The 25,719-nt window shown below is 37.3% G+C and overlaps 2 protein-coding genes across 4 annotated transcripts; one reads left to right on the top strand and one right to left on the bottom strand.

Annotated features, from left to right (window-relative positions):
* Positions 1-15,796: 15,796 nt before the first annotated feature.
* LOC145115429 (forkhead-associated domain-containing protein / FHA domain-containing protein) lies at positions 15,797-20,409 on the top strand. 2 transcript variants are annotated; one of them, XR_013711569.1, is made up of 12 exons: positions 15,797-17,216; positions 17,288-17,422; positions 17,493-17,637; positions 17,724-18,026; positions 18,108-18,360; positions 18,442-18,608; positions 18,702-18,812; positions 18,897-18,948; positions 19,037-19,143; positions 19,219-19,347; positions 19,436-19,520; positions 19,604-19,666. XR_013711569.1 is itself a non-coding variant. In XM_079051718.1 (12 exons), the coding sequence occupies exons 1-12, from the start codon at positions 15,985-15,987 to the stop codon at positions 20,087-20,089; spliced, it is 3,210 nt and encodes a 1,069-aa protein (XP_078907844.1). In that variant the 5' UTR covers positions 15,797-15,984; the 3' UTR covers positions 20,090-20,409. The 2 variants fall into 2 exon arrangements, 1 of the variants encoding a protein (XP_078907844.1); XM_079051718.1 differs by having other exon boundaries at positions 19,431-19,520; positions 19,604-20,409.
* Positions 20,410-23,121: 2,712 nt separating this feature from the next.
* Positions 23,122-25,515, bottom strand: U2A' (U2 small nuclear ribonucleoprotein A). 2 transcript variants are annotated; one of them, XM_079053862.1, is made up of 8 exons: positions 25,347-25,515; positions 25,192-25,232; positions 24,908-25,037; positions 24,608-24,813; positions 24,344-24,517; positions 23,959-24,009; positions 23,709-23,825; positions 23,122-23,374 (listed from the first exon to the last, which is right to left on the bottom strand). In XM_079053862.1, exons 1-8 carry the CDS (start codon positions 25,426-25,428, stop codon positions 23,363-23,365), a joined length of 813 nt encoding a protein of 270 aa, XP_078909988.1. In that variant the 5' UTR covers positions 25,429-25,515; the 3' UTR covers positions 23,122-23,362. The 2 variants fall into 2 exon arrangements, with proteins under 2 accessions (XP_078909988.1, XP_078909989.1); XM_079053863.1 differs by having other exon boundaries at positions 23,273-23,408; positions 25,347-25,514.
* Positions 25,516-25,719: the final 204 nt, after the last annotated feature.

The following is a 25,719-nucleotide window of genomic DNA, read 5'->3' as shown; positions in this document are numbered from 1 at the left end:
TTGACTTCTTGTTAGACTTGTTTCCATTGATTATTTTCCATGATAAAGTTTTTGAAGACGGATTTGCGTAACAAAATAGTTAATGATTTTTGAACGATGTCATGATTTGTTATGTTGAAAAAGAAGCTCTTACGAGAGTGAAGATCGAAGATGTAATGGATCGGTTTCAAAAAATGTGCACACATAAATGTCAAATTTAAAATTTAAGATGTAATTGATCGGTTTATTGTACTAGTACTTTTAATTTTTTTTAATGTTATTATATTTGGTCGAAAAAAATTGGATGCCTCTACTGTTGTAAGTTACTTCGTTCGCCAACACCTTGTGTTAGTTATTAGGACGATAATTAGAAATCAAAAGCACATACCCAAAAATCCAAAATGATACTTGACATTTTCAATTCCCGGGTTATTTTTTTATTATGAGTATAATGAGACATTCAAGGTTTCTAGGTGTGAGAGATCAAAATCATCTGACCTACATTATCCCACTTTTTGGGATAAAAAAAATAATGTTACTCTTCTCTCCTACACATTACTCTCATATTATATATATATATATATATATATATATATATATATATATATATATATATATATATATTAAATCCAAAGGAGCTTAGGAATAGTATTCTTTTAGGCTTTAGGATTTTGCCACAAAAGTTTGTTGAACTTGACACTTTTAGTTCCTAAAGTCAATTTTTACATTTTTGCCTTTTGATTAAGTTTTTGTGCCTTAAGGTTTTTGCCACAAATCTTTAATGACTTTGACACTTTTAGTCCTTATATTCAAAGGTATTACATTTTGGTGTTTTTGCCACAATTCTTTAATGAATTTGACACTTTTTGTCCTTGTAGTCAAAAGTTTTACATTTTGACATAAAAAACACAAAAAAACCTCCTTTAAAATTTTGCCAACATATTTTCCCAACGTTAACAACTTTAATATTATTGCCACAACATTTTGGATTTTCTCCACCAGTGTCCCTTTTTTTCGTTGTACACTTTTGACATCTAATTTTAGGAGTTGTCGACTTTCTTCCCTATTTATGGTGATTTACAATTTCAGCACATATCTTTTAAAGTTTGCCGATTTTTTCCATATTACCCCAAAAGCGGCATAGCCGCGAGTTCTTTACTAGTATGTATAAAAATCGAAGTGAATTTCGACAAATTTAATTTATAAAATTTGTAAACATTGATCATAAAATTAAATTTGATATTCATATTGTTAGAAAATAAAGGTGGAAATAGAATAGATAATCACTGGATTCTTCAAGGATCGCGTCGGTTCACTTTCCGAATCGATATTTCTCCCCTAGGTTTGGGTTACGAGAAATTGGACTTTGGATAATCCTTAAAGGAAAAATCAAGATTCTAGACACAAAAAATTTATCAAGAACCAGAATATGGTGTGTGTAAACTTTGTATATTTCAAAAGAACCCAAGAGAAAAACTGATCTCTCTCCCCATTCGAACTACTTTTGGATAAATCAGTTAAGGAGTTAAACGAAATTACATCGAACCCCTGAAAACTCAATAATTTCTATTATGGTCCCTCTAGTAATTTTGTATTTTTATTAACCCGCTGACCGGACACCCGCCAAGGGGGGTTGTTCCTTAGAACCCCGCGAGGGGGCGTAACCCCCTTGACCCATGCTCTTTTACTCATACCAGGATTAATCTAGACTAAAACAATTGTTCACTCCGCCGATTCTGGTGGGATGTCAAGTCCACCAAGCAAATTACACCATTTGTTTGCAAATAAAACGTAATATAATGGTAAAAAGGGGTATCGATCCTCGGGGAAATGGTTGTATTCAATCACCAATACAATCTAAAAGAACTATTGTAAATAAACTAACTAACTACAATTAAACTAAAAGAGGGGGGTGTTATGATTGCTTGAAAACTAAAAGACTTGAATAACTAAAGACTTGCAATTAAGCAAGATAGTGAGATGCTCAAATGTTGGGAACAATTGGTTAACCAAGGCAATTCAACACAATGAACATTTGTGTGCTTATCATTAGGATCCAACATGAAGCTTATCATTCATCCCAAATTGGTTATAGCAATCATGAAGCATGATATGCCAAGATTCCTCTTAGGTAGTATGGAGGTTGGGGAAGCCCATAACACACCTTCTTAATCAAGATCAGGGTTTAATTGAAGCAATTGAACCCAAGAAGTTAATTAGCCTTAAGAGAGAAGGAATCCTCAATTCCTAGAGGATGTCAATGCTTACACATCCATAAAGGAGCTATGATTCATAAACTAGAGATGATTTTTACCATCATAAAGCCCTTGTTCTAAGTTAATTCAATGATTCAATGCAAAACCAAAGAAATAAACTAACAATAGCTCATTCAAGTGCCAAGCTCATGATCAAAGCATTAAACAAGCATAAGAAATATGATCTAGAACCATAAACATAAGATAATTGATAATCTAGCATGAATCCTTCAAAAACCCACAAACATTCAAAGGTTTTAACCAAAGTTAACCAATATAAAGAGTTTAGCCACTCATGGCAATAGAACAACAATCACAAAAGTCTAATTGCATAAAGAAACTACCAAAAATCTTGGAAAGATGAAGAGAAATGAGTCTTGAGCTTCAAAAATCGCCTCTCTCAGCTCTCTAATGGTGTCAAATCAAAGTTATGGCTGCTAGATCTGATCCCCCAAGGTTATGGCAAGCCAAATGACCAAAATGCCCAAACTGGGCAGTTGCGCGGGTACCCGCGCGACGAAAATTCCACCCACGCAAATGTTGCTGTAATGCTATTGGTCCTTCATTCCACCACTCCACCCTTCCACTACCAAAGATTCCTTTGGTCCCCTCCATATCCATGTGATTCAAATCAGCCAATCATCTTTTATCTTCAAATGTGGATGCTCCAAACCCAAAATTAATTATCCATGATCCATCTTCACAAGCCCACTTCATCCAAACCTTTATCTTTTTAAGCCTAAATCTTCTTTGGTGGATCCGCCAAGCCCAATAGCGCCTTTAGAGCCCACAAGTCCGTCTTCACTCTAATCCACAACCGCGATAAGCTCCAAAACCCTGCAAAATTCCTCATGCAACATAAAAAACACCCGGTACGATCCATACTAAAGAAAAATAAATAAAATACAATGCAATGCAATAATGATAAAAAGATCTAAAAATCTAAAATAAACTAATAAAAACAAGGAAATAAAATAAGCTATCAAATCACCCCAAGCTTAAACCTAACTTGTCCTCAAGTTAGAACAAGACTAAAATGAGCTCGGGATGAGCTAAACTAAAAAGGAAAAAGAAAGGTACCATAGAACTTGGTCAACATTAGTCAACATGGTCAGAATTAGTCCTTCATGGACCCTACGCATCCTAAAAATGTTCCCCGCTTTAGAGCCATAAACCACATTCTCAACCACTTGATGGGCGAATAGATCACGACTGGATGCAGTCGCGGTGTGCAAGACAAAGGAAACAGAGATGTGCCCAGTGGGGGCACTTTAAATCACCAATGTAGACCATAATGCACGAAGGAAAGGCACCTCTTCACACACTATGATTCCTACATTTGTCAGGCTAAAGTGTATAGTACGAAATAGGGTTTTGCAGCGCGGCCTCCGGGTAAACATCCGGTTTCAGAGGCTTCTCCCTTGTACTGTCCTTTACAGTCTACCGTCTGATCGTCAAGGCCCTTTCTCACCAAAAATCAAAAAATAAAATAAAATAATAAAAATTCTACTTAACCTAAACTTAAACCTAACAGCTTAAATCTTCAATCTTGAACTTCTGTTATTTGGTCTTCAGCCTCTTTGTTGTTTGATATTCAGCCCTTTTTTTTTTAACTAAAGCCTTGAACTTGGATTCTTGTTCTTCTTTTTGTGTTGCTCTTTTTCTTCATTTTTTTTCTTCTTTGATTTTGTTGCTTTTCTTTAATCTTCTTCATTGTTTCTTTTTTTTTTGTCTTCACTTTTCCAATTTCTTCATTTTTTTGTGTTTTCTTCTTTGAAGGTCTAAGGAATTTCACCATGTAACATAGGATGGAGGCTAACATGAACACCTAATGATCATTGACAATGTGCCAAGATCAACTAAAAAGGGTGGGGAATGACTCAAAAAATGGGTGTTACCGAAAAGACTTGGTCCCAAAAAATGTGAATTGGGGGACCCACTTCAAAGTTCATCAAGCACCTCAATGCAAGGTGTGATAAACAAAATCTATCTAACTATCTACTCTAGACTCCTAAAAAAAATAACCTATCTTAAAAAGGTGGTGAGAATCTAACTAAGCAAGGCTCGGACGAGACTCGGGAGTACTAAGGGGTACTCCCTCCAAAACCAAGATGTGAGTCTTCAATATCTTCAATGTACCTTACCAGGCTAATCTTTGCTCGCACACATCGGTTTGACCAACCACATCCCTCCGCACCTAGACCCAATCAAGCTACCTGCATCTGACCCCCACACAAGCGGTCTTAAAATGGTCTGTGAGGCTCAAAACGTGTCCCACTTATCAAATACAAGGAATTCCATATCAAGACCCGGGACCAATCTATGATTCAATACTTATGACTCGGTGGTCTGGTACCTGTAGGGATGAGAAGACAAGAGAGAACAAAAATGCATGAGCTTAAACTAGAATGCATCTAAAAAGTATGAAAATTAGAAAAGAAAGAAACAAAATATGCAATATTTTTGAAATTTTTATGCAATTTTTATGAATGACCTAAATGAGTTACTCTAAATGCAACTATATACAACCTAAATGCAATAAAAAAAATAAAATATAAGAATACCTCACCCCAAGCTTAAAATTAAGCATTGTCCTCAATGCTTAGGATGAGAGTAAGGAAGGATCATACCGGGATCAAGATGGAGGAGGCCCGCGAGGACGGTATGGAAGCAACACATGGGTCGCATAATGATGCTTGGATGGAGTTCTTGGCCGCCTAAATACACATGGTTGAAAGCTTGGTCGCACAAAGGACACATATGAAATGGCTCGAAATTTTCTTATGAAATGACATATTTGCGCGGGTACCCTCGCAAACTTTGCGCGGGTGGGGGGCAGTCGCGCGCACACATCAGAATACATCCCATGTTGGGGTAATTTTCGAGCTCGGATTTGCGCGACTAGGGTTGGGTCGCGCAAGGGCTGCGCGGGTGGCAGTTGGTCGCGCAAACATTTGCGCGGGTGAGGAACCGGTCGCGCGCATACATCAGAATGCATCCCATGTGGGGGTAATTTGGAACTCGGAATCTGTGCGGCTGGAGGCCGGTCGCGCAAAGTCTGCGCGGGCACCCACGCAAATTTCAAATTTTAGCATTTTTCAAACTTCACCAAGATCATTGCAAGACTTCCATATGCTTATTTTTAGACCAACTTCAAGCTTAGAAACACCCAAAACTTCAAGTGGAGATTATTTATTTACAATGCATTTATTTAACGTCTTTGCCAAGACATAGCTCCGCTTCCGTCAACCTTCGTAATTCGGATTTTCCAATGTTATGTTGTCGAATTCTCCCATGTCAAAGCCTTCATAAAATGGTTTCAAACGGTACCCATTCACTTTGAATATTTGATTTGTTTCCAAACTCTTAATTTCAACCGCACCGTGATCAAACACTTTTATAACAATAAAAGGTTCGTGCCATCGAGATCGCAACTTTCCCGGGAATAGCTTTAAGCGTGAATTATAAAGAAGAACTTTTTGACCCGGAATAAAGTGTTTTGGGGTTATGTGCTTGTCATAAAATGCATTTTTCTTCTCTTTGAACCTTTTGAACCTTTTAATTATCTTCTTCTTGATCACTTCCATCATTGGATGATTCAATCTTCTTTGAGCTTCCCTCTTAGGCTTACAATCATCTGCCATGAGTATCTTGTTTGTGCATACATTAGGGCTTATCTCGTTTATTGGCTCAATCACATCAACCCGATACAATGGAGAAATGTTGCTAGGGTACCTCATTGCTTCAAAGATGTTGAAGTGAATGGTTTCTCCATCAAACTCCATAGTTATCTTTCCTTTATGGACATCAATGATTGTGTGAGCGGTATGCATGAAAGGTCTTCCAAGGAGGATCATAGATGATGTGGAAGGAGTCGTCTCTTCAATATCAATGACATAAAAATCCGCGGGAAACACAAGTTGATTAACTTGTACTAACACATCCTCCAACACTCCTCTTGGAGACACACTTGACTTGTCCGCTAATTGAATGATGACTCCGGTTTCTTCCAAAGGACCAACATTGAGAGATTGAAAAACCGAATATGGCATGACATTGATTGAGGCTCCAAGGTCTAACATGGCACTTTCAACATGTAAATCACCAATGGTACAAGGGATAGCAAATATTCCCGGATCCTTGCATTTGGGAGGTAACTTCTTTTGGATAACCGCAGACACGTTTGCATTGACTTGAATCTTTTCATTCGCTTTGAATTTTCTCTTCTTGGTGCATAAATCCTTGAGGAATTTTGCATAACTTGGAATTTGCTTAATAGCATTCAAAAGTGGAATGTTGATTTGGACCTTGCGAAAAGTTTCAAATAATTCATTTTCTTCCTCTATCTTCTTGGAAAAGGCTAACCGGGAAGGGAAGGGTGGTGGTATGACCAATGGCTTAATAGGCTTGTTGGAATATTCGGGTTGCTCAATGTTTGGAACAACCAGTTCCTTTGGAGGAACTACCACTTTCGAAGGTTCAACAACAATAACCTCATCCTCTTCTTCTCTTGAAACTCTTTTGGGGTTGCTTTCTCCAAGTGTTTTCCCACTTCTCAAAGTTATGGCACTCACATTGGGATTCTTCTCGGTTTGAGATGGAAGTTTTCCCCTTTGTTCCATCTTGTTGAGAGCGGTGGCCAAGTCTCCAATTTGTGCTTGAATGTTTGAGAAAGTGTTCTTGGTCTCTTGTTGAAATTGGGTTTGGCTTTGAGCAAGAGAAGTGACAAGTTCTTGAAGGCTCATTTGGTGGGTACCACTTGATTGGCCTTGTTGATGACGTGGTTGGTAATTTGGAGGGGTATAAGAAGTTTGTGGATATGGAGGTTTTTGAGAGGGGTATTGTGGATGTTGAGGTCTCATCAAAATGTTTGGTGGATTTTGCTTTGGTGGGTATGGGTTGTTTGGGTTATTCCTCCAATTTGAGTTGAAATTGTTTTGAAATCCCATGGGTCTTGGTTGACCTTGATATCCGCCCATTGCATTCACATCCTCCGGTTCACTTCCAAGTGTGGGGCATTTATCTGTATAATGCCCCGTCATGGCACAAATACCGCATACCATCAATTGTTGACCACTTCCCACCACCATTTGACTTAGCACATTAGTCAAATCCAAGAGCTTTGATTCCAAGTGTTGAGTGTTGCTAACTTCACCAACCACTTGTGGATAATTTCTCTTCATTTCATTCCGAGTCCGAAAGTTCCTTTGATTTTGAGAAATGGTTCCAAAAAGTGATCTTATCTCTTGAGAGGTTTTGTTGAAGATGTCACCACCACTTAAAGCATCAATCATCCTTCGATCTTTTTCATTCATACCCTCATAAAATTGTTGAAGAAGTAGTTGTTCGGGAATGTTGTGTTGAGGACAACTAGTACACAAGTTGTTGAATCGCTCCCAAAAATCATGAAAAGTCTCATTCTCCCCTTGACGAATCCCCAAAATGTCACTTCTTTGACTTGATATCCGGGAGGTGGGATAGAACTTGCTATTGAAGGCTTTGAGTAACTCTTCCCATGTGTGGATAGATCCCGGTGGTAAGTTGAATAACCACTCTCTAGCTTTATCTTCCAAGGTGAGCGGGAAGGCGGTTAGCTTGAAATCATCCAATGTCACATTTTCGGGCAACATGCTAACACATATCATATGAAAGGACTTCAAATGCCTTTGACGATCTTCTCTATCCAAACCATGGAACTTGGTGAGTTGATGTATGAAACTTGACTTCAATTCAATCCCTCGGCAGTTTGCGGGATAAACAATACCAAGAGGTGTGTGAGTAACATCCGTCTCCATCATTTGTCGAAGTGTCAACTCTTGAGGGGGGTTGGGTGGATTGGGGTTATTGGGATATTGTTGCAAGTAATTGGATGGTTGTTGGTAAGGTGGATATGGGTATGGTTGATGATTGTAGATCGGTGGTGGATAAGGTTGGTAGTTAGGGTATTGGTTGTAGGGAGGTTGTTGTTGGGGGTACATTGGGTTTTGGTATATTGGAGGGTGTTGGTAATTGGGTTGATTTGGGTAATGTACTTGTTGAACTTGAAAAGCATTGTTTTGAGGTTGGTTGTTTTGGTGGAATTGTTGGTTTTGTGGTTGTTGATAATTGGGTTGGTTTTGAGGAGGGGCTTGATTCCAAGGTGGCATATCAATGAGAGGTTCTTGTTGTTGTTGTCTTGGTTGTTGGGGTGGGGTATTGACATCTTGATTGTTTGGGTTGGGATTGTGAGGTGGAGTGTGATTCATGGCTATGTAGTTTTCAAACGGAATATCTTCAAAGGATTGACCAACAATTAGAGAATTCGGTTCGGTGTCGGTATCACTTGAAGTGTGAACTTGATCTTCTATGTTGATTAGTGGAGAAGATGAAGAAGCTTGAACTAGTTGTTGTTGTTTTGCTTGTTTAGCTAACTTTTTCAACCTTTTTGCTTCTTTTTCAATTTCCGGATTGTAGAGTAGTTCACCGGTTCTTGTAGACCTAGGCATAAACAATCAAATAACAATAACCAAGTTCCCCGGCAACGGCGCCAAAACTTGGTGGGATGTCAAGTCCACCAAGCAAATTACACCCTTTGTTTGCAAATAAAACGTAATATAATGGTAAAAAGGGGTATCGATCATCGGGGAAATGGTTGTATTCAATCACCAATGCAATCTAAAAGAACTATTGTAAATAAACTAACTAACTACAATTAAACTAAAAGAGGGGGGTGTTATGATTGCTTGAAAACTAAAAGACTTGAATAACTAAAGACTTCCAATTAAGCAAGATAGTGAGATGCTCAAATGTTGGGAACAATTGGTTAACCAAGGCAATTCAACACAATGAACATTTGTGTGCTTATCATTAGGATCCAACATGAAGCTTATCATTCATCCCAAATTGGTTATAGCAATCATGAAGCATGATATGCCAAGATTCCTCTTAGGTAGTATGGAGGTTGGAGAAGCCCACAACACACCTTCTTAATCAAGATCAAGGGTTTAATTGAAGCAATTGAACCCAAGAAGTTAATTAGCCTTAAGAGAGAAGGAATCCCCAATTCCTAGAGGATGTCAATGCTTACACATCCATAAAGGAGCTATGATTCATAAACTAGAGATGATTTTTACCATCATAAAGCCCTTGTTCTAAGTTAATTCAATGATTCAATGCAAAACCAAAGAAATAAACTAACAATAGCTCATTCAAGTGCCAAACTCATGATCAAAGCATTAAACAAGCATAAGAAATATGATCTAGAACCATAAACATAAGATAATTGATAATCTAGCGTGAATCCTTCAAAAACCCACAAACATTCAAAGGTTTTAACCAAAGTTAACCAATATAAAGAGTTTAGCCACTCATGACAATAGAACAACAATCACAAAAGTCTAATTGCATAAAGAAACTACCAAAAATCTTGGAAAGATGAAGAGAAATGAGTCTTAAGCTTCAAAAATCGCCTCTCTCAGCTCTCCAATGGTGTCAAATCAAAGTTATGGCTGCTAGATCTGATCCCCCAAGGTTATGGCAAGCCAAATGACCAAAATGCCCAAACTGGGCAGTTGCGCGGGTACCCGCGCGATGAAAATTTCCACCCGCGCAAATGTTGCTGTAATGCTATTGGTCCTTCATTCCACCATTCCACCATTCCACTACCAAAGATTCCTTTGGTCCCCTCCATATCCATGTGATTCAAATCATCCAATCATCTTTTATCTTCAAATGTGGATGCTCCAAACCCGAAATTAATTATCCATGATCCATCTTCACAAACCCACTTCATCCAAGCCTTTATCTTTTTAAGCCCAAATATTCTTTGGTGGATCCGCCAAGCCCAATAGCGCCTCGAGAGCCCACAAGTCAGTCTTCACTCTAATCCACAATCGCGATAAGCTCCAAAACCCTGCAAAATTCCTCATGCAACATAAAAAACACCCGATACGATCCATACTAAAGAAAAATAAATAAAATACAATGCAATAATGATAAAAAGATCTAAAAATCTAAAATAAACTAATAAAAATAAGGAAATAAAATAAGCTATCAGATTCACCCTTGTATTAAACTAAAATATAATAACCTCACAACAAATATTTTCATGAATAGTAACCAAATAAGCCCAATAAGCCCCACTATTGCCTTTGTGTATAATTATATGTAGAGATGAGCACGGTACGGTTCGGTGAGGTTATTGGCAAAAATGACATTGTAAACCGCAAATACGGTTATTCCATTTTGAAACCCGATTCATGCGTTATCTTTGCGGTGCGGTTATGCAGTTCATTTTTATTATACGTGGTTCAGTAATTAACCGCATTAATTAGGTGCGGTTATTTTCTACGGTTTTTAACCGCAATGGTGTACGTTTCAGATTTTACAAGCTTTGTTTGGACAATTTGGACTCTTTTTTGCGGTTTTAAAAATTGAGACAATAACTTAAAATACTAACAAATTAATAAATTAAGACCTACAAAAAGAATTGCTACAACATTCGTTACCATCTTTCATTACAGTTTAGACTAGTGCAGGAAATTAATGAAGTTGCAGGTGATGGGTAACGTCATTTTTCCTTTAAGATAAGTCCTTGGTGTGGTATTCCTGTCGTAGTGGTTTCAAATAAGTGTGTAGGTGCAAAAGGAAAAGAAAAGTAGACATGAAGATTATGGGTCCCATATAAGGCATATCAGGTTCTTAACAAAAGCATGGCGATATAAATAATAATAATAATAAATATTATATAACTATTTAAATGGTGCGGTTCGTTTATTATTTGCGGTTCGATTATTTTCAGTTTTTATAAAACTACAAACCGCACCACATCGAAAATCTTTGGTTTTTGAAAAATTTAAAACCGCAACGCTGGTTTTCGTTTCGGTTTCGGCTTGTGCGGTTATTTCGATTATTTTAGTTGCGGTTTGGTTCTTGCCCGCCTCTAATTACATATAACTTTTTTTATGATTATGTTATAAGTCTACTTTTTTTTATCTGAACGCGTTATATATTCATATAAACTGGTTTAAAGAAAATAAATGTTTTACATAGTTGTAGCGAGTAATTGAACAACAAACCACAATAACCCTTTTTGGATGATGAAACTAATTCTTTTAAGAACCACATTTATAGATCTTGGGGTCATGACATCACTAAGCATGGCCAGTTGGATTCTATTGGAGAGCTCCACAACATATGATACAAGGAAACCGAAAGTATCAAACACGAAATGTATAAACATCTGTTGATTTTCCATGTGCGGTTTCTTATATTTTGCCATTTTGAAGGAGACAACTTTTAAAGCAGTCTACCCCACAGTGAAAACCACACTCCCAAAACCCACAAGAAGGGAAACTCTTGTTACGCCGACCGGCGCCGATCCGAGCTAGAGTTTCAGGTTAGTGATATGGTACTCCTGAAGGTCTCGCCCTGGAAGGGTGTGATCCGCTTCAGGAAGAGGGGAAAATTGGGTCCCCGATATATTGGTCCGTTCAGGATCATTGCCAGGGTTGGCAGGGTGGCTTACAGGCTAGAGCTGCCGGATGAGCTTAGTCGGATCCACAACACTTTCCACGTTTCGCAGCTGCGGAAGTGTATTATAGATCAGGAGGCAGTGGTATCGTTGGATGATATTCAGGTCGATGAGCGTCTGAATTACGTAGAGAGGCCGGTGGCCATCTTGGAAAGGAAGAAGAAGATTTTGCGGAGCAAAGAAATACCTTTGGTGAAAGTGCAGTGGGAACATCGGAGGGGATCCGAGTGGACATGGGAGCCGGAGGCGGAAATGCGAGAGCATTACCCGGCGTTGTTTATTCCAGCAAACTTCGATGGCGAAGTCTAGTTCAAGTGGGGGAGAATTGTAACACCCCGATTCTCAGGTATTGTTTAATTATGAAGTTCTTTGATTTCAAGGTCTACTCGACGAGTTGGTTGCCCTACTCGTCGAGTAGCAGCGGGTTGGTCCACATGTTTTAGTGACCTACTCGCCGAGTCCATGAAGGGACTCGACGAGTAGGAGCTGGCAGATGAAACCCTAAATCACGGGGTTTTGCACCCTATTTAAGGAAGCATAAGCCTCCTTTGGCCTCTTTGCAGTCCATTGAGAGCCCAGAAAAACCTAATTCGTGTGGTGTTTCATTCTTGTGTGTGTTAAGCTTGGGAGGAAGATCCTTGGAGAAAAGGAACTTGGAAGGCAAGGGAATTGGAGCAAGGAAAGTGTGGGAACCAGAATCTACCTCAGCTAGCATCTTCCAGAGGTATCAAGTCGCCACCTTTACTTCTTTTCCCTTCTAGATCTCTTTTTGGTTGAGTTTGGGGCTTTTATGGATCTTTGAGTTGATATGGTGGACTATGGCCTAGATCTGAAGTTGTAACTTCAGATCTGGACCCTTCTTAAGTCCTAGAGTCATAAAGTTTCTGGTTTGGGCATGAATGAAGCCTTCCTTGGGTAGGAAACCCCATTGTGAGCTTGGATTTGACATTTAGAGCCTTTGTAGCTATGCATGCACGTAAAGTTTGCAACTTTACGTGAAAAGCATGCCTTAGAAGCTTGGATCTGTAGTTTGGAGCCGCTGCATGGCTCAAATGAGTCTGTATGGCAAAAAGGTCTGAAGGGACTCGGCGAGTCATATGAAGATAGGCATTGAACTCGACGAGTTGGATGAACAACTCGGCGAGTCCAATGAAGATTGTCGTAGACTCGACGAGTGGATGAACAACTCGGCGAGTCGGTTGAGGTTTCCCCCAACTTATGTACACGTGTGTAACCGTCGAGTTGCAAGAAGGAAACTCGACGAGTGGTCTTAGGGTTTCGATCGTAAACCGAAGGAACTCGGCGAGTCACCCCGGTGACTCGGCGAGTGGGCAAGTACTTCAAGGAACTCGGCGAGTAGCCGAGGGTACTCGGCGAGTTAGGGTCAACATGGACTGTTGACCTTGACTGAGGACTTTGACTTTGTCCAAGGGTTGACTAGTTGGTCTAAGGAGTACCTTGTAAGGTCGAGGGCTTATGGGTACTTTCGTATTATGGTAATAGGTGGTGGAGTCTTTGGCAGGTGATCCGAGAGTTGGAGTTTATCTACCGAGTCGACGTCTGCAAGGTGAGTTATCCTCACTATATCGATAGGGTCTAAGGCACCAAGGCCGGCCCTTTAGTTGTTATTGTTATGGTATGTTACATGTGGCTGTGATTTGTTAGATCAGAATCAGGATAGACAGTATGTTATGCTCTTATGATCCGTAGGGATTGATATGTTAGTGACCTGCTAGGTCAGTGCTCTAGTTGTGAGAGATTTCTATGATTGGTGATCAGTGAGATAGATATGTTTGATGTTTGTATATACCAGTATATGTTAGTTATGCGCACATGGTTATTTGCTTGTTGCTTGGGTTGAGGCGGTCCTGCTTTGTGCTGAAGGCCAACACACCCTATGAGCGGTCCGGGGAGACTGTAGGCCCACGTGGCGGTCCAGTTATGCCGAAGGCTCGAGACAGATTCAGATAGACTGTAAGCCCTGCAGGGCGGTCCAGTCAGGCCGAAGGCCCAGTCTGCATGTTGTTGTTTATCTGTTATTGATATGGTATTATCGGTGGGGTATTGGTATTTTGGGGGTAGCTCACTAAGCCCTCGGGCTTACAGTTTTCAGTTTATTGTTTCAGGTACTTCAGGAGATCATGGCAAGGCGAAGGCGTGACTGTACCGCTCCTCATCCTTATGATCTGGCTTTTGGGACACTTTGATTGAATAATGATTTGAAAACATTTTTGTGAACAATACTATTGGGTTTTATTTATGATTGAAAAAGTTTAAATTTGGCGTAAAATTTTTGGATGTTATACACGAACTTGTGTTTTACCTGCTAATAAATAGATAGACCACATTTTAAGCAGGTTTTACCGGTTACAATAAGCTTATTTGGCTTTTTATTTTCCTTTTTAAAACCTTATGACCCCACATTTTCCTTTGTTATACTTTTGTTGACTTCTCACTCCCTAAATGAAGAATGGCCACCGATAAAGTGATATTTATCTTCATAGTCGTCACTTCGTTGTGCTTCTTCATTGTATTCCCCCTCCTGCTAAATTCCGGTGACTAGTACTGTGACAATAAATGCTTACTATCCCGACACACTCTCCGAAAACCATCGTCTAGTCTCTGACGATAGCAATATCCGAAGATCCATCGACAATGGTCGCATAAATCTTCCATAGAACCACGACCACTACCAGAAAGCTCGCAAGGATAAAAAATGATGGATTGTTTGAAGCAACCTGTTTGCTTTCTTCCGTCGGAATTGGTTTCGTCGGCGGTCATGGATTTGACGGAAGCGATGGTTTCTTATCGATCGAGGCTACTTTTCTCTCGGTCAACGTTTGTGAATCGGTGGTGATCGGCGATGAAGGCACAGGAGTTTCCACATCAGCAGGTTTTGATGGAAAAGGTAGTTAAATGGAACGATCTATCTCTGAATCAATCGAAATTCTTCTTAATCGAAATTGATTGGGTTGTCATCGTTCGTTCTCAATTTTATTGATTTTCACGACATCAGAATTCTTTTGATTGAGTCGTCGTCGATCCTCTCGATTTTCTGTTTATTTTGGATATTCTCGATTTTTGTCATCAAGTACAGGTGATGAACTTTGCGATTCGTTTGGGGTTTCTGATGTTGAATCGTTCCCATGAATCATCTTTTTCTATTCGATAATAATGCAATCGATGGCCTGATGTCTTGATAGCTTCAAAAATTATCCAAGGAAAAGAAACCCCCCTTTCTAATCAATCCATGACTTGCTTTTACAAATGGTTAATGTTTCAGTGTTCATGAGTGAATTTCAATTTCCTTGGGGTAGATTTGAAACTGAATGTAGTGATTATAGAGTCAGAGTTACACAAGGGATTTGTGTTGATGGCTTTTAGAGGTAGCGAGTAGTCAGCGTTGTATGGTGAGCCGGTGTCCATCGGAGATTTAAATCCTGATGTAAACAAGAAACTAAGTGCTGCAGTTGCTGAGATTCTTAGCTCCAAACTCTCTCTGTTCCCAAATGATTATTCCTGAAAATTTTCGACTTAGAGGTAACCTATATGACTCCCACTTATGTATGTTTTCTTCGTTAATATGTAATATGTTTCGATTGTTTGTTTTGATTTTGATTTGACAGAGGTCAATTGCAGGAACGAATGTCTTCAAACTTAATCTCACGAGATGAACTGCAGTAACATTAGGGGTTGTTTGGACCATTTTAGTTGACCAAATGCCACATGACATATACAAATTGATGATTAGGAAGGGGTTCACCGGGTGACCCCTTCATATTTTTGATAATGACCTTTTAAAAGGATAAAACACAAGTTCGTGCCCTTCAAATGCAAAAAGTAGTTATGAATGACCATTTAAACCAATATACTAAAGTTTGTTGGGCTATAGTAACAATAATCCTTTTTTTTAATAAGAAACCGTTAAGTACGTCAAAAAGTCTACTATGGCCCACTATAAATTCTAAGCCCATCTACTTTGGCCCAATTCTAACCATCTAAATTCTAACGTGACAACTGACAAGTGAGGAGTGATGATGAAATCGGAGGGAAAAGCCATTCGAAGGGTTGAAAAATTGGCGGTTTACACGTTAAATAATACAGCTTCACAATTTACTTCATTATCTTTCCTCTCTAAGTTTTCTCTATCGAATAGGTGATTTTTTCTATACTTTTGAATTTTTGATACACGTTCATTCAGACTTTAAACCAGGGTTTTGATTCTACTATGGGAGTAGTATGAGAAATTCAGATCATTCTCTTGAGAACAACAGCAAAAGACTTCGTTCGGATCTCCATTTATCCAATTCGCGGCTTTTCGTAGTCAAACCCAAACCCACCATCTCCAGTTCAGCATCTATACACATAAACACCTTTGGTATACCGCTAGTATCGAAAACTACAGGTTCATCAGTTGATTTAATTCATCTCCAACCGACCCAACTTTACACGATCGGCAGGGATCGTCGCCTCTGTGATTTTTCTTTGGATCACCGGCAAGTAAGTAAGCAACACTGTCAAATTTACTTTGATGCATACAATAAGAAAGTATTTGTTGTAGATGGAGTTTCGTTTTTAAGCTCCGAAGAGTTTTCTAAAGTTAGGGTTTCTCTAAATGGGGTTTTCGTCGACGGTGCTAGAGTTGGAAATGGAGAAATTAAAGAAGTCAGCGCCGGCAGTGTGGTTTCATTTATTTGTGCCAATGAAGGTGTTTGTAGCAGTATCCGTATTGGGTTCTCGGTTGAAAGAATTATTTTCATGGAGGAAGTTATCCATGGAAATTCATCCAACTCCAGGGACGATTTGTTTCCTGAGATTTTTATCGGCAAATCAGGTGATAGTAAACTTGCTAATGCGGGTCTTCTTTCGAGTAAGTGTAGAGAGATACTCTCTAGTGACGATCCTCTGTTGTATATTAGAGAATGTTTACCCAACCCTTTCAAGTTAAGGGCTAAACACGTTAGTAGAAATAGAGTTAAAAGAAATTCATGCATTACTCCGGCTAACTTTTTATCACATCCTTCTTGTGTTGCACATGAGGTCTATTCTTGTGAGGGCTTAAACATTAATGATAATAAGCCAACCTGTTTGTCTAAAGTCGAACATTTGAATCTAGATACATCCTGTAGAAACAGCTTTATAGCTTCAGAGATGAATGTTGAGCTACAACATTGTAGTGTTAATGGTGGGCATTTACAACAACCAGTAAATGCCAGATTCCCTTTAGGGGAATGCATTTCTAACAATAAAGCTAGTGACATTTATACTTGTGAAGAGATAATCATTCAATCTGAGCAGAAGAAGAAAGGTGTTTGTGCTCCTCCGCCAGGGAATAAATTCTACTTAAACCGCCTTCATTTTATGGGTGATGATCAATTAAGTGAGGTTAATGTCACATTACCAGAGCTTCTTCATCCTGTTGAAACCCTTGAACGTGTTTTCATTGCAACATTCACAAGTGATTTATCATGGTAAGTCCTAAAGTTCTTGAAATTCTTGTTATATTTTTGAATGTATACATGTTCTCATTTTATCTTTGTAGGTTTTTATCTTACTGTGAGATTCCTGCCCAGCTGCCAATTTCAATCGCGTGCCATAATTCCGGGAGGTGTTGGAGTTCAAGCACTGACAAAAGAACCCTCAAACCTTACTCTGATTTTCCAAACTTAGTTGTTATGTAAGTCAATGACTTCTTGACCATGATTGTTGACCAACTATTCTGTAACATAGTTCTTTTGTGGTATCAGATACCCTCAATTTCCTGAGGTTATATCCTTCAGTAAAGACCGAAAGAAATTCGGCATCGCTTGTCATCATCCTAAATTATTTGTTCTACAAAGAGATGATAGTATGCGTGTAATCATCACTTCCGCCAATCTCGTGGCCAAACAGGTGACTTTCTTACAGAAATTACATAATTACCCTCATTAAGATAAGATTTTCATGGAACAGAGTTTTCTATTTTCTTTATGATGCAGTGGCTACGAGTGACAAATACTGTTTGGTGGCAAGATTTCCCTCGTGGGAATGTGCCTGATTATAAGTCTCTCTTTTGTCAATCATCTTCTGAAGAAGTAAATCAAGATTCAAAATCTGATTTTGCTGCTCAACTTGCTGGATTCATGGCAACTTTGTTAGTTGGTGCTCCTGATCAAGCCCAATGGATATTGGAATTAGCTAAGTTTGATTTCAGCAATGCTGCTGGACATTTGGTTGCATCTGTACCTGGGATTTATTCCCCAAAGCATCCATACATATCTGAATCCCTTCATTATTTAACTGTAAGTAGTTATTACATTACATGTATTTGTATTAACAGAGCTGTGGCATTCTCTTACCAAGTTTGTATATATTTATTTCAGGGTGATTATTGTATGTCAAGAACTCTAAGATGCATGTTACTTGGTTCTGTTGAAGCTTCTGTTGTTGGTATTAGCCACCTTTATCAAACATCAGCAGATTCAAATGGAACATTGCTAAAAAAGTTGGCTAGTGCCCTTCAAAAGCGCCATGTCAGCGCATATGGTATGGTGGAAGTCATTTTAAGGAGAAATGTGAATATAGCAGCTGATTCAAATGCTGTAAGTGTTGCTGTATCTGAGTCGGATAAGGGAGGTAGGTTTTGCTGTGTCTCCATGTCTGTATTTATAGTTATCATTCAGTTTGTAATAAACTTTATTTGACTTGTTGTTCTAGGTTGTATTCAAATCGGGTTTTTACCTAGAGATGTTGCAAAATGGGTCGCTCCGTTATCGGATGCGGGCTGGTTTGCCTTTTCTGCATATGTTTATCCAAAACAAGTGCTTGCATGTGCTTTGGAAGGGAGCAATAATAAAGTACACTTGATTCTATATGTGTATCAGGCATGTTTTTTTTGTTTTTACTTTTATCAATCAACTGCACAACAACATATACTAATATGATTCTATAGTTTTGATGTTTGGTTCATCGTACAGGGTCCTAAGTTTCTAAATATATCAAATATAGAATCACCAGCTCTTGCTTCTGCAATATGCTCTCTTGTTGCATCATTTCAGAGGTGTTCTGGCCTGTGGCGACTTCATGAGGTAAATGACCAAAATACCCTTTTACAGAAGCAGATGATATGAACAAAAACGAACATACATAATCTTTATTATGTGTTATTGTAGATTTTGGGTCACTACAAATGGCCTGAGCACTGCGAGACTGACTTTACTTTTGGTGAGTATATCAAACCTGAAATTTCATTTATAATTTATAATTTTTTATTTTGCCATTATTATCTGTGAATTTTATCATATTGTAAAAGGTGCTTCATCGGTGGGGTCCATCAATGCGCAATTTTTAGCAGCATTTTCAGCTGCAACTGGAAAGCGGTGTTTGCAGTTATCTGAAACAGAAGAAACGGATCCAGATGTAAGTATTAATGATATTTCAAACAGCTGACGTGGAATTTTATTTTATATCAGAATTGTTTTCATAATGTTTCAGTGGGGCTGTTGGAGTGCTAGTCAAGAGTTGAGAAATCCATCTATCAGAATCATTTTTCCCACTATTGAGAGGGTAAAAATGTCAAGTTGTGGACTTTTGGCTTCAAAATACATCCTGTGTTTCACACAAGTAAGATCAGTAGCTGAATTTTGATGATGTATTATGTTTGTTATAAATCTATGTATTGAATTACTAATTGTGTTGTTGAACAGAAAAGTTGGGATAGGTTGAGACATTTGGGTATACTTGACGATGTGGTTCCTGATCATGTTGATAGAGTCGGGCATCCTATGCATGTTAAGGTAATTTAAATAGCAACTCTGAGCATTTGTTAATGTTAAGGCGTTAATCTTTTTACCTATTTGCCCTTGACTATGGTAAGCAGGTAGGAAGGAGACGATTCCACGCGAAGGGTTGTTCATTTGGTTGGGTTTATTCGGGTTCACACAATTTTAGTGCAGCCGCTTGGGGTCGTCCACTTCAGAGTTCACATGATGATACGGGATTGAGAAGCAAATCCGTAATAGGGTCCAGACTCCATATCTGTAACTACGAATTTGGTATCGTCTTCATTGTGCCCCCACCATCAGAATCAGAATCAGACGATAATAAGGTTGAAAAAAACTTGGATGATATCACTTTGCCATTTGCTGTACCAGCCCCGAGATACAGATCCATGGATACACCTGCAACAAAGCTTGCCATGAGCAAGGCGTATGCGGAGCTTTGTAAGCAGGAACGACTGAAAATCATAGAAACTCTAGATACCGAAGAAGAGATAGAAGATGAGGAGGAGGAGGAAATCCCGAATGTTGTTATTGAGGAGAAGGACGATGATAAGGCGTATGCCGATAAGCTTTGGTGTTCGTAGTGAATCCAAGCTTTTGGCCATGTCACCGCTTTTTAGATCAACAGGTACCGAAGCTAATTTCGGAAAGATGGAGTGTGGTTGAGTCTGGTCTCGCAGTTGTTTCCTGTGTTATTGGAGAGGGTCGGATTTGAACGTCAAGTGAGGCAGCCGCTGTGATGATTCTTCATTTTTTTTTCTTCACAAGATGTGTTTAAGAACTGTATTGATAATACATGACTTGAATAATTTGTTCTTGAAAATGTAATTAACTTTATTGTTATTATATTGCCAACCCAACTTAATATTTTTACTTTAGTAAAATCTATCCAAGTTCTACCAAAGGACCTTTGGCTAAATGAGTTGAAAATATATATTTATTTCCAAATGATTAAGTATTTAAGCACATACTACTAAAGTTAATCCCTTTTTCAACCCAAAATTTTCTCATGCATTTTCAAAACTTGCCGTTTGTCTCTAATCTTAATACAAAATTACATAAATTTTGTTTTTTACTAATATATAACTTTGTCTTATAAGTGAATCAATTCATTAAGTTTGTTGGATTTTTTTAAATATGCGTTACTTTTTTCGAAACAATAAACATACATCCCATACTACTTAAGGTGTATATATATATATATATATATATATATATATATATATATATATATATATATATATATATATATATATTGTCCATCAAAAAACACTTTAACCTTCATTTGGTGGTTGATAGACATTTCATTTTTCCGATACATTGGACCACATGCCTACATAGAATTTAGTCACCTCAAAATTTTGCCCCCTTTATTTTTTACAAATCTTTTATACCGTTGAGTAATTGCTCAACTAAAAAAAACTTGATTATTCAATATTCTAAGTTTTTATTAGTTTATGTTAAAATGTTAAAACCATTTTAGACCATTCAGCTTAAAAAATATATGATTAACGATTTAATTGACCATCAAAGTTATAAAAATATCACCATTTGGTCACTTAGATCTAATCTTACTAATTAAGTTCTTAAACTTCCCATTTCGTCACTTTTCGACTTGACCCTGTTGTGGTGTCTAACATTGATGGGAGTTAGGTATATAACCCTCTATCTCCTTTCTTTCTGTCCTCTATCGTTTCTCTTTCTCTCGTCTTATCTCCTCTCGTCGAAGGAGGCTTCATTGTCGTCCTTTCTTTCGTCTCTTCTCCTCTTGTTGAAGAAGACTTCAGATGACATCTTCTTCTAAGCGAAAGTAAAACACCTATCTCCAATGTATTTTTTTTTTGATGGACAATATATATACTTGAAGTAGAATGGGATGTATGTTTATTTATCTCCATTGTATTTGATTTTTCCTAAAAATTGGTTCTCGGAGCTTTTTTGCCTTAGATTTCTAATTGGTGGAAGAATAAACCAAATACAATAGGAACTTGTTTGCCTTTCGATTTCTAATTGGTGGAAGAATAAACCAAATACAGTAGGACCACTGTTTACCTTCACTAAGAAGAGGATATCATCTGAAACCTTCTTCAACGAGAGGATAGGAGACTAGAGAAAGGGAGTCGACAAAGCCTTCAACAATATGTGATGATATGAGAGAAAAAGTGACGATAGAGTACAAAAAGAGAGGAGATAGATGGTTATAAACCTAAACCCCCTCAAGGTTAGACATCACATTGGTGCCAAGTCGACCCATGTGGCAAATGGTAACCGATTGAAACTTGCTTAAGTGGCTAAGTAGTAACGAAATTGGAAGTTTAAGGGTTTAATTAGCACGATTAAATCTTTAGTGACCAAATAATGAGTTTTTGTAACTTTGATCGTCAATTAAGTCATTAATCCAAAAATATATGAGAACAACAAATGTCAAATTAGTTATCACTCCAAATATTACCATAAAATTCTCATAAATCTTTATGCACCAATGTAAACTTCTCTAGTGTAGTTTGACTCAATCGTATTGGGGTTGTAGTGTCTTTTTATAAAATTTGATATAAAATTTGATGACGTTAGATTAGTTAGAATTTTAGATGAAAGTTGTGCAAAATGATTTGATTTATGATTTCTTTGGCTTGATTTCCTTAATTCGAGATTCTTTTAGGTCCAAATCGAAACCAAACCAACCAAATCTAAGGTAACCCGAACCAAACAAAAAACCAAATCACAATTCGGTATCTAAAGTTTCAAAAATCAAACATAAATATCCAAACGAAACATAACAGAAGATCGGAAAGATGATTTAAAGAAGGAAACTTTTGGAATTTTGCAATTGGAAAGTAGACGTGTTCGTGAAATATAAAGTACTATAATACTTGATTAATATAAATTATAAATCAAAGTCAATAATTCAGCATACCATAACTCAAACCCTAGACCAAATTCATAATTTTGGTTTGTTTTGAAATGAAACCAAACAGAAAACCGAATTTGAAATTTGGTTTGTTCATTGTTCGAATTTAGTTTGGTTTGCCAAGTCTTGATAGTTTCAAAAAAAAGTTGTGTGCCGCATGCGTGTGTATTCTTGGTTGGGTAAACTACCATTAATTTCCATAACCATTGACCATGATTACATAAAAAATAAAACTTATAATAAAGCTACATTAAGTAACTATTATATATAAAAGTAAACATAATTGCGCTCCAATAATTGAGTAAGAGTTTGTCATCATCAATTTGCGGCATCTATTTCTTTCCATATTTTCTTAGGTAACAAAAATAATCGCAAATGCGATCATCATTTCTAAGAGCCTCAACACCCCTTTGAGCATCACATTATGACATAAGCCATCTTTATATGATTAATTGTGAAGAGGCGAATTAGATCACTTAAAAGTTGAAGAGTGTGCAGATAAAAATGATGTTCGTATGGTTTAAAACAACCTAAACATCATATATCTATAACGAATAAACCCTTTGATTTTCTAAAATACCCTTCAAATCAAGTCGTTTATAAAAGTCAAATTATATAAATTCTAAAAAACCATATTCAGCCAAAAAAAAACACAATAAAATAAATTCCAGGCAATCAAAAAAATTGTTCTATGGTTAAGAAGAGATGTTTCAAAACCAAATATGAATCCATTTTTACCTCGGAATACTTCATTTCAGCTTACAAAAAAAAAACCAAGTCAAATGCTAGTTTAAACTAATAAGCATATAAAGAGATATGATGGGACTTTTTTGTAAGTTTTGATTGTACAACACTTACTTGACTTCACTTCATGGCTAAACATTTTTGAGCAATTTGGGCAGAGGGTGAACCACTATCACTATGTATGATGGATCTTCCCAACTTCTAGCTACTGTGCCATCTACAACCCCATTCATCACAAATACCACTCATTCCTGAATCATTTTATAAAACTCATGGTAAATATATATATATATATATATATATATATATATATATATATATATATATATATATATAGGTAGCAAAATGGGTGACTATTATCTTTTTATGATTATTAAAATAATAGCTTCAATGGCCAATTTAAAAAGAAGGTAAAAGCACATAATGATTCTCTGTAATTTGTCCTGATATGAAAACCAGGTAATCAGGAAAATGTTCTTAAACGGTTTTGAAAAAAAGATGAAGAAGTTATAATGTCTTAACTACTACAGACAAATAGTTTAAATTAATACCTGCTCCATGTCTGCTGGACCATCATTTTCCTTTGAAGCATCATGATCATCTGTGGGATTCTTTTTGTTGATATTCCCAATATTAAGATCTGCTGGAACTTGTCCAGATTGTAAAGCCTGTTCCACACATCAACATAGTATTATTATTATCATAACAAGAAATCAAGAGGAACCCACATTTTAAATTTAAACAAAATATCATAAATACCCTTCACTTCACATATCAGTTTAATACTAAGGAAAACATCACCTTTTCAAGTCTTGCTACTTCTTCAAGAGTTTGAGAATTGACAATTGCAGCCTGCGTGTATAAAAATAACGTTATTGCTTTCTACAACCATAAATTGGATCAATGGAACACATCAATAAAAAGAAAAGTGTGGATTAAGTTAGTTGTAGCTAAATATCAGAAATTAGGAAAACATAAGTGTTGTTTCTTTTTTATTTACTGGACTTAATGGGGACATGATTTGATCTGGTAAGCTATATATAACTGTTTCTTTTTTTGTACATAATACAAAAAGAACGACCTAATAGATAAAGTCCTAACAGTTTTACCAATTTGCCTTTTTTTTCTTTTTCATTTCCCCAAGTCCCCATGTGTGCATATGTGTACAGCAAAAACGTGAAGATACCTTTATAGCTATAATTTGCTCTGGTGTAGGGCCCACTGGTTTAGATGGCTCCTCTTCTTTAGACTCCTCATGGGCACTTGGAACCTCACCAGGTACAAATGTCTTGACAGATTCCTTTTTAGCCTCCTCTTCAGCTTTTTCTGATGCAAATAAACTGGCTGCTTCAACTCGCTCCTATCACCAACAATACAATATTACATAAAAGAAATCTTTTCAAAATGGAACACGACAATTGAGCTGAATGGCAGAAATAAATCAACTAACCTTTTGTTTCACTTTCTTGAAATCAAGCAAACGCAATGTCTTCAGTTTGTGAATGACATACAGGCGATAATTGGGTTTCTTTGTGATGTTATTGTCCAGCAAGCTCAGGTACTGTAGCTTTGGGAGTGACGCAAGTGGATCAATCTCAACCAAATTAACAAGTCGATTGTTAGTAAGAACCAAAGAGTGCAGTTTTGGCAAGAACTCTGTAAATTCAAACATCACATTGTTATAGAAAAGTCACAAATAAACTTCCAAACCAAAATTCATAACAGAAGGAAACAATAACCATTGTCATACCTCCAACGTTAGGGTTAATACGCGTAATCCTGTTGTTATTAAGAAACAACGTTCCAAGTCGATTTAAATTGGGGAAATTTTCGAGTTTAACAATCTCATTGTCAGACAAATCAATGGCGTCAAATTGGTCCTGTTTATAAGAGAAACCATCAATTGCATCATCAAATGACGAGAAGTAATAACGAAATATAACCCTACAAAACACACAGGTCGCACGTTCATCGGCTCCTTTAGTACTCATTAGCACTTCCAAAACCTAGAAATCTGAAAACAAATATACTAACCTCAGTAGCACCCAAGTTCTCTATAACAGCAATCTTGTTCCCTGTTGAAAAAACCAAACTTAAAAAACAAAAACAAAAATACAAAGAAACTTGATACGAATCAAAAACTAGGTTTAAATGAAAACTGAAACCATTGAGAGAAAAGAAAGAGTAACCTCTGAGATCCAATTCACGTTCGCGGAGAGCATTGAAAAAGTGAGGGCTTTTCCATATTAAATCCGCCGTAAGTCTCACCATTCTCGTTCTGCTTCTTCGTTTTCGTTTGAGAAACAGCAGCCGGTGGCTAAAACCCCAAAAAAACCAAAGCAGTGAGACAGAATATGGAAGACTTTATTACCATTATACCCTCAAGGTTTTTATATTTCCTAGAACAATTTACAAATTTTATTTGTCCATTGTTTAATAATCTTAGGGGTGTGGGTGAAACTCGAAAAATCGATATCAAATCAAAATTTGAATTTAAATGGTATTTGGTTTAGAATGTTTTTTGAATTAAAATAAGGAAAAATGACACGTTAAGTCAATAAT

The sequence above is a fragment of the Lactuca virosa genome, chromosome 5, assembly GCF_052849685.1.
Source record: "Lactuca virosa cultivar CGN04683 chromosome 5, Lactuca_virosa_CGN04683_v6, whole genome shotgun sequence".
Classification (NCBI taxonomy): Eukaryota; Viridiplantae; Streptophyta; class Magnoliopsida; order Asterales; family Asteraceae; genus Lactuca; species Lactuca virosa.
The sequence above is the reverse complement of the archived record's forward strand: the minus strand, read 5'-3'. Positions and strand labels throughout refer to the sequence as shown.

Coding starts and splice junctions, on each gene's coding strand:
- LOC145115429 (XM_079051718.1), top strand. CDS start 15,985: ATGAGAAATTCAGATCATTCTCTTGAGAACAACAGCAAAAGACTTCGT. Junction 18,361..18,441: donor ATCTGAGTCGGATAAGGGAG/GTAGGTTTTGCT, acceptor TTGTTGTTCTAG/GTTGTATTCAAATCGGGTTT. Junction 19,348..19,430: donor ACATCCTGTGTTTCACACAA/GTAAGATCAGTA, acceptor GTTGTTGAACAG/AAAAGTTGGGATAGGTTGAG.
- U2A' (XM_079053862.1), bottom strand. CDS start 25,428: ATGGTGAGACTTACGGCGGATTTAATATGGAAAAGCCCTCACTTTTTC. Junction 25,233..25,346: donor ACGTGAATTGGATCTCAGAG/GTTACTCTTTCT, acceptor TTTTTTCAACAG/GGAACAAGATTGCTGTTATA. Junction 23,826..23,958: donor AAGTAGCAAGACTTGAAAAG/GTGATGTTTTCC, acceptor TGTGTGGAACAG/GCTTTACAATCTGGACAAGT.